The sequence below is a fragment of the Limulus polyphemus genome, unplaced genomic scaffold, assembly GCF_000517525.1.
Source record: "Limulus polyphemus unplaced genomic scaffold, Limulus_polyphemus-2.1.2 Scaffold289, whole genome shotgun sequence".
Taxonomy (NCBI): Eukaryota; Metazoa; Arthropoda; class Merostomata; order Xiphosura; family Limulidae; genus Limulus; species Limulus polyphemus.
In genome coordinates, this window is record NW_013665899.1 from 246,220 (window position 1) to 255,708 (window position 9,489).

The 9,489-nt window shown below is 29.0% G+C and overlaps 1 protein-coding gene across 1 annotated transcript in view; it reads right to left on the minus strand.

The window, feature by feature from the left end:
- Positions 1 to 9,489, minus strand: part of LOC106457073 (tyrosine-protein phosphatase non-receptor type 23-like) — a 69,477-nt gene that overhangs the window by 26,563 nt on the left and 33,425 nt on the right. Inside the window, exons 10-14 of the mRNA XM_022382891.1 lie at positions 7,057 to 7,122; positions 6,302 to 6,441; positions 2,297 to 2,388; positions 1,445 to 1,649; positions 906 to 1,069 (exon numbers count right to left, since the gene is read on the minus strand). Coding sequence (XP_022238599.1) covers positions 906 to 1,069; positions 1,445 to 1,649; positions 2,297 to 2,388; positions 6,302 to 6,441; positions 7,057 to 7,122 — 667 coding nt within the window. The remainder of the gene's footprint in view (positions 1 to 905; positions 1,070 to 1,444; positions 1,650 to 2,296; positions 2,389 to 6,301; positions 6,442 to 7,056; positions 7,123 to 9,489) is intronic.

The following is a 9,489-nucleotide window of genomic DNA, read 5'->3' on the forward strand; positions in this document are numbered from 1 at the left end:
TTTATCAAGCTTAGTAACTAAGATGTATTTTAGTCTAAAAAATATGAAATTTCGAGCAGACTAAAGACACACCCTACCTCGTTGAAATATTGGTTACAAAAAAAAGAAATGGCACCAAGCCCGTTAAAATGGCTGAGAAAGCCTACTAGGTGGACATTCTGAGCTTCCAATTGGTTACTTATGTCATATATAGAAGCGAGTGTATATAAGGGAACATTTCCAAAAATGGAAAGAGGTGGGTGGGGTGCTACTGTGTTTGATTTATTACATGAGCAATAACTTAACAAACTGAAAGGATAAGAGGCTCTTATTTTATATTCTAGCTTGTCAATATTGGTAATGAGTTTTTAATTTGTACGAAACTAAAGACTTAGTATTTTGACTTCACAAACATTTAATTTGAATCAGTGCTGCATTCAACATACCATGTGACACACAAAAAACAATGTTTATCTGTGTTTTTTAATATTTGCTTTTAAATTAAGATATTGAGTAATATATAGTACTAAAATCTGAATTATAATCTACAGTTTGATATCAAACTTATTGATATAAATTCATGAAATAGTAGTTCAATAAAATTTTGAATGCGAGTCAACAAACGAGATGATATGGCCTTTCACCTGTGACCCGTCTCGAAAGGGTTAACATATTTTTATGCTACTCAATCTTATTACAAAGTAATCATGATTAACAAATCTACAACTTTCCTGAAAATACATTTGAGGTTTCTGCAATAAAATGGCAGAATTTTAGATCATTAATTTCCAACCTTAAAAAATACCATTTTTTGGGGTAAGCTATTGAGCCACAAACATGAAGTAATGTTAAAGACAGCTAGCACATCTTACTGTACAATTACATGGATTGAATACATATAAAATAGAATACATGATATTACTTGCCTGTAAATCATCATTTTTATCCCTAGTAACAAGAAGTTTAGTAATGTCATCATTCTGTACAGCTTCTCGCAATTGGGATTCCAACATAGACCTCTGACATCGCATCTCTTCAACTTTGTTGTGAAGTTTCTCCAACTCTCGAGCCCCACCTTCAGAATTTGGAACTAAATATAATGGAATAAGCTGTTAGCTCATTTTCCAAGAAAGCACTGGACAGTTTCAGAGTCTCATACTACAATGACTGACAATCCAAAATGCAAAGCTTAGATATCATACACATATATATATATATATATATATAGTTTAGGTAAAATATTTAACAAAGTATAAACTCGAAAGACTCGTGAAAACTTTTTTTATTTTTAGATGTTTGCTATCCCTCCTTTTTCTTAAATCATTTAAAATACTCTCTTTATTTTAAATCATGTAAGCCATGGATAGTGGCTACAATAAAAATTAAACTGTAACAAGTTTAGCAGAACAAGACAAAGGTTATTTTTTGTCTGGATTCTGAAGAATAAAAAAAGAAATACAAATACCATCCAAGAGTGAAACAGAGGGCAAAGCTTTTTGTAATTCTTCAAGTGGTCCTGTCAGGAGCTTCAGGTTGTCCAAGTGTAGTGACAAAGCTTTATGTAATGTGGCATTGGATTCTGAGGCCCTCTTGTGAGCCACTTGATACTTCTCACATTCTTTCATCAGTTCACAGGTGATCATTGATGGTGCTCGTTTTCCATGTGTCACCTGAAAGTTTATCTTTATGTTTTTAATTCATAATTATTAAATGCTAAACAATAAACAGAACTATTTAAGTTAAAAAAATACATTAAAACCTCTGACACTAACACCATGGATTATTACACAATTGTGTATTGATGTATCTTTTATTATATAATAAATGTATTAAATATCTCAGTTATGCTTCTGAAACATTTTTTTCAGTTTTTCAAGCAACAAGTGAGCATCAAAACTATAATAAGTCTATAAACTATGCATTTCCAGAAGCAAATCAAAACTTAAAATAACTGCAAGGAACAGCTGTTCTTAAATTGATGTCGAGAGTACATTTTCTATCTAAATGATAAAATATTTTTAAGAACAAAACTTAATCCCATGCCACCATTTACTTTCACAATGAAAACACTAATCTAGCCTCTAATATTAATACCTGTGTGAATATCCAGATTCAAAATAGTATTATAATAGCTCAAAATTTCCAATTAATTCACAAGAAAAATCTTAATTGCATTGTGCTTCAAAAACAAGCTAATAAAATTAAACTGAAATTACCACAAGATTAACTTTTTTCCTTGTAGTCAGTTTCATTCCATAGTGTACTAAAACTAAATTTTCAGATAATTAATTGTTTATCTGTATGTATTAACAAATACCTGATGATGCTTTTCCTTTTCTTCTTCTTCTGTTAACATTGTCTTACTTTCACTGAGAATATTTTCAACTTCTCTACTGATATCAGTCAAATCTGTAATATTTAATGATATACTTACACAAGGTTTTTAGAATGGCAAAATAAGCTATAAAGAAAAGACAGTTGAAAATACTAAATGTAAACTCCTAATAAACTAAATGTTAAGTGTTTAAAAACATCAGAGGTTTATTCACCAAACTTTGGAATGACATGTTTCACTAATATCAGCATTCTAACCCTTAATATAAAATTTCTTGTGATGAAAATCAAATACACTACACTAACATTAACTCTCTCACTATGGGCTCAGTCGATTTTGACCTAAATCTTGGCCCCAAATTGCCCTTTAGAGTTTCCATACTATAACTTTTAACATGTTTTGTGTATAATCACAAAATTTTGCAAGCTTCCAGTAAGCATTACAAGTCTTTTACACACACAAAAGAAAAATGAATTTTTAATCAAATATTTTTACTAAACATTTCTCCATGAATATATGCATTTAAATCATTCACTGCTCAAGAGCAAAGTGATTTTCATGTTAAGATTAAAAATACCTTTTTCATCTAAAAATTGTCAAATTTCATTTGCATAATCTATAAAACCTTCTAAATAAATTTTAATTTATTTTTTCAGTAAAACTGTTATTTTTTCTACCCTAATTCTATACAGGGTTGGTCAAATTGACCAACCTCGTAACCACCATAAAATGCTTTCAATTTGTAAGAGGAAACTAGACTTGTTTACCTAAATAGCTTAAAATTAGTAACAGTATACACTTGTTTCTATTTCAATTTTATTGTTTTATTGCCCTTTGAACACTTCCTAACTAATAATCCTGCACACAAGTTGTAAATTACTCAAAGAACATTAAGCTCACGTTACCATATCAAATTATGTAATTCACGAGCTACTATCAAGCTACTCGCGAGAGAACCTCATGAAAAAGTTTTATTTTTCTTAATCTTACCTAAAAGGTTTCTAATATTTAAATTTCAGCTACTTTTATAATAATAAATAAAGAATACACATGAAAAACAAGAAATATAATACTTACCTTAGTCTTCTTTCTTTTCTTATTGCTGTAGACTTTGATGAAACTTAACCCACTTTTTGTTTTATGCTAATAGTACTGCTACATTAATTTTTTTTTTATTTAGTTAAGTAATGCTCCCAAGAACATAGAATAATAACATGTAAAAAGCAGACAATATTCTATAACTATCACAATTTTTCTGGCTTTCTAACTATGCGATAAGAGCCATTGCAAATTTAGCTAAACTTGTGAATGTCTTTCCTGTCGAAATAAAATTTGAATTCTCCGCACAGGAAACAACATAACATAATGCATCATTTGACAGAACAAAACTCTGGCTATCTAGTGGTTGTAAATAATATAGTATTAAACATAAGATAGAATTATTGGCAATTTGTGAAAGAAAGGATGTGACAGGTGGCAAGTAAAGTCTGGTAATAAAGTAGTATAATTAAATTTTGAATGCAACTCTAAAAAGTCATGATGTGCACTTTGACCTGCCCATAGTGAGAGGGTTAAATTATTCCTTAACCCGATGACCACCGGCTACTAACTTTCTGAGTAGCGAATGCAAGTCTTGCTATATTTCATTCCAACAATAAAACTAGTGGATGAAACTGTTCGAAAATTCATAAGAGCTTTCATAAATACATATTGTTTAAGAAACATAAAGCCTGTTACTTTTGATAAATTTAGTTATTTTGCATTATGATCTTTAATATCTTGTAAAATTACATTAGGAAATGGTATTTATAAGAAATGATTACAATATTTATATTTGTTCCTGATTTGAACTTATTACTTTTTATGTTTTAGAACATTATTTTGAAATCCAAAAAAAATTTGTATCATCCATAAAATACAAATTTTATCTATTTTTAATTTTTTCATAATCATGTACTCTCCTTATGGTTTCAACTAATATACAAGACCCTAAAATAATATTTGTAAATAAACCTAAACAATAAATGAGTAACTAGGATTTCATGTTTATATATGTACATAAAAAGCATTATAATTTTGTTTCATAAGTGTATTTTTATTTCAAGTTTATGTTTCATTGCAGCTATACTTTTGTTTATTGTGCCAAATAAATTGAGGTTAGCAGTGTGAACTTTTTACATTTGCTGTAAACTACCATGCTTGTTGGTGGTCACTGTCGTTCAATCTAGCACAGCCGCATTTCAACATTACTGTAGATATGATAGTAAGAAAGCTTTTCAGTACTTGAATATCATTTCTTTGAAGTTTCATACAAGTTTATTTCAACGCATGTCCTTGTATGTTGTTTCACTATACAGACAAGATTAATTGCCACTACTAGCAAATATATGTAATACTAATAGTTTACAGTACAGGTAGGTGGTTTGAATAACACTGCCTGACCCTAGTTACTTGATACATCCTGTTAGAAGAGATTACCAAATGATACAGACACCATAAATTACTAACAAAATTACTTTACAGCACTTAAAATATTAGTCCTGGTCACATTCCTATCATTATAGGCAAGACAATTAAGAAATTCAAAACTTAAGCTTTTCAGTGTATTGAGACCCCTACTCTGTGAATGTCAGCTTCCCCTGTATTATTGAGACAAATGTATTTAGTCTGTTTCAGAACCAAAATATTGGTTTATTGTTGTCACTTGTAAACTGAGTTTTAAACCATTTGCAAAATATCAGAATAAACTTTTCATATATCAGTGAAACTGTTTTAATGCTAAAGCAACAACAGTAGTGTGGGTCTTACTACAAAGTAAACATAGTAGTACATACAAATCACACAAGTTTATCATTCTAAATACTGAATCATATTTTTTGTTATGAACTAAATATAAAATTATGCTAAATAATTGAACTTAAAACTACTAATTTAAATGCAAAAGAATATAAAAAATCACAAACTCTTTCAGTTCAAAGTGCTAAGCCTAATTCATGTAAAGACCTTGCACTCGTCACTCGATAGCTCTTAACCCTAACAATCGTGAATCAACTTCTTTCCTAAAAAATATATCTATTTTGAGTTAATTTTTCAATATAATGATTGATATAAATAGATATGTGATACAGCATGACTTAAGCTACTATAGAAAAATAATAAAAGTCACATACATCCCATGCAGTTTTTTCCAGAAGTTTTCTAAGGCTTATAAAAAAGTACTATTGACCAATACTAAATACAACCTTTACTTAAAATGGCAGTTACTATAATAAGCACCCTTCATGTTCATATTGTAAAATCCAGAAAACAACGTTTCGTCACGTGCTTTGCTTATCATCCTATAATTTGTCAAACGTGAAATACAATGATTGGTATAACATGGTACTGAAATTGACACCTTTGACTATGATTGGCTAAAAGTTTTACAACTGAGGTTTAACATGCCCAGATGCTGTTTTATAAAGAAAACACTCTAGAAAAAGGTTTAGATACCAATCATAGATGGCAGGACCAGCATTGAAGTGGAAAGAAAAATTTGAAAAAACATTTTCTTCTTAGAAGGAGCTTATTTATAGTCTCAAACGTATATTGGGATTTTTTTTTTTATTAAATTTCTTTTAAACTTCATTAAATAATACAATTTTGTACAAATAATTGAATGTTATGATGCTATTTACAAAAATAACATCTGAAATCCAATAAAAGATAAGTTCTCTATATTTTTTTCAATTCACAAATGTGATTTTGCCCTCACGGTAAGACAAAATGGCCACAGCAGGTAACGGGTTAAAATCTACCTGTGATAACTCCAAACTGATGTATGTTTGTATGTTTACCGTTACATGTGAATTTGACATTTATTTACCATAAAAGGACTCTAATGCTACAACTCATCCTTGTATCCTATTTTATATTTTTCAAATGTACAGTTTTTAGCACAAAATAAAACTGTTTTTGATATTTTGTCTATGTTTTCTTTGTCCTTACTTTCCATTAAATCTGTAAGATCCTTCAAGGCTGTAGGTTTTACACTAAAAGCAGCACATTTTTCTAAGAGTTCCTGTGGAATTTTTTCAGTTTCTGGCTTCAGTGAGCTTATATCTAACTGAAGAGAAGACATGTAGGTTCTGAAACATACATAATTAAAATCATTACAAAATCATAAAATTATAAACAGGACAATATGTCATTCTGAATATGAAGATAAAAAGTTTAAAATATTATATGTATTCTTAATAATGTTATACTTCGATTTGAATTAGGTGGACAGTATTCCAAGTCTAGCTAATTTGAAACTGTGAACTATTAGGCTTATCTTCAACTTATCACATTTTAAACTCATTTCTACTTAGTAACTGTATACTTATTTAGGCTGACCTAATGCAATTTATGTAAGATGTCCATTTTTGTTTAAAAAATAAAATATACCTTTATGCAAAAGGCATAAAAAAAAATTATAAAATATGAAATTAAAACTGTATAGCATCCTATAGTGAAAGTCAAAGTTTTTATACTTTCAAAGCTGTATTATTCTTGTAAATATATCTTTCTCAAAAATAACTATTTCAGTGTTTTCAAAATATTCAATAAATGCAACTTTTTAGACTTAAATAAGTACTGAGAAAAATTGTTTTACCTTATTTCTGTTACTTAAATTTAAAACAGGTTCTGTACCCCAATAAAATGGATACTGATTTAATATAACAGATATTTAGGAATAATTAAAATAATGTTTTACTTACAACAATTCTTGATCTTTATCCTCTATTTTAGCTGCCATAGCACGTAACAGTTTTGCTTTTTCTTCACTAAGAATGAATTCAAAAATATGAATTACAAATTCATATTAAATATTTTCACATTTTTAGATAATAACTGTTAAGTTACATAAAATCACCCAATACTTAAATCATACTTATTGCTTTGTAATAACATTTAAAAAACAAGACTTCCATGTTGCATGCACTAGAGAAAATGGACTTTTAAAGGTCAACTTATAATCTATTGAATTACGAAATTTCAAAACTTTTGCTGTGAAGTGTTTTAAAAATATTACAATACTTTCTTGTTATTTTTTTAATATGCTAATCTAACAATAATATTTAATAAATAAGGATTTGAATTACTGGAATATTTTGCTGTCACTAAATTTAATAAACCTCAACTGATGCCTTGTCATAAAAAAATTTTTCCATAGCTTTCAATTAAATATAATTTAAAAGTAAAAAATTTTAAAGACCAAAAATTGTGTATAATGTATAAAGAAACTATAAAAGAATTTCAGATTTGTAGTTTGTTCTTAAGTCTTCTAAGTTATTGCTCACACATTAGTTACTCAACATTAACATAAACAGTTCATAATGTGATCTATGAAATGTTATATAAACTTTGCCTGTATTTATATTCAAAGCTATGTTTCAGCCACATGGTGTGACATGACAAAAGGGGTGTGAATGAAGACGTAGCAGTAAAACCAGTAACAGAGAAAGAACATTGTGTGAGAAACAAAATATGGATCAAGATACATGGTAGTGTGTTGTGCATGACACACTGTGTGTTATTAACAGGAGTGACAGTTTAGCAATTTTCCACTTTCTGTAACTTGGACATTGGTACTCCAGACTACCACATATTTTCAGTGGACTCTTACTTCACATACCAAATACACAAGATATAAAATTTCCAACTTTGATTGCATCTCTTCCTATTATTTTTTTTTCTTTGCATCAAAAGTACAGAAACTTTATTTGATAGAAAAACATACTTAACTTTCAAAGATATTTTTCAAATTTGGTACACTAATACATCTTAACAACCTACAATTAGATGTTAAACTTGGTCTAAATATAGGCCACAAGTGCAGTTATTAGAAAACAAGTGCTCAATTTTGACCAAAATATTTTTGGACTTGCCTACACAAAAAGTCATGTCAGCTATCTGTCAGAAATTTTTATTATAGCTTCACCTAGGAGTAAAGATGGCTTTGAATTAAAGATGGCTGATTTAGGGCAGCAAAACTATGGAGTGAAAGAAAGTGCAGATACATATGTATTGGTTAGGTCAAGCAAACTAGATTAGCAGTTTCTAGATCAAGTTTCAAAAGAAACATATGGGTGAGCAGTTATTATTCATTACAAAATTTGTTAAATTTTATGAAATTTTCCAAATTAAAGAGTGTTTAGCATCACATAATATTAGTGTAAATAATGATGCTTGATACGGTGCAGGTGATAACAAGAAACTGTTAACCCTTTCCAGATGAGTCATGGGTGAAAGACCATGTCATTGTGTTTGTCAACTTTTAAAATTTCATTGAACTACTATTTCATGAATTTATGTCAATAAGTTTGGCATCAAACTGTAGATTATAATTCAAATTTCAGTATTATACCTTACACAATTTCTTAATTTAAAAGTAAGTATACAAAAAACACAGTTGAACATCGATTTGTGTATGTGTCATGTGGTATGCTGAATGCAGCATTGGTTAGATGTTTGTCATGTCAAAATACTAAGTATATAGTTCCGTACAAATTAGAAACTCAAATTACCAATATTGACAAGCTAGAATATAAAATAAGAACCTGTTATCTTTTCAGTTTGCTAAGATATTGCTCATGTAATCATTCAAACACAGTGGCACCCCACACACCTCTTTCCATTTTTGGAAACACTCTCTTATATACACCCACTTCTATATACAACATGAATAACCAATCGAAAGCAAAGAATGTCCCCCTAGTGGTTTTCTCAGCCTTTCTAACGTACCTAACACCATTTCTTTCTTTTGAACCAAGATTTAAATGAGGTATTTTGGTCTTTAGTCTGCTCAAAATTTCATATTTTTTCAGACTGAAATACAGCTTAGTTACTAAGCTTGATAAATTATAGTGGAATTCTGTGGTATTGATATAGTAATTTAAGATTTTTTGGTAATTCAACTGCATATATATAAAACCTAAAAAAATATTTTGTTTCATATCCTCCACGTGCAAAATTTTAAAAGGCTTAGCAACCTACGTCAAGCAGCAACTGAGTATAAAGGTCATGACTGGAAGAGCTAATTGTTTGCTTTACTTCTTTTTTACTGTTTTATGTTTTAAGAAAAATAAGTTTAAGAGCATATTTCTAAATAGCAATAATCTATATACATATATAATGTATAATAATTGAAA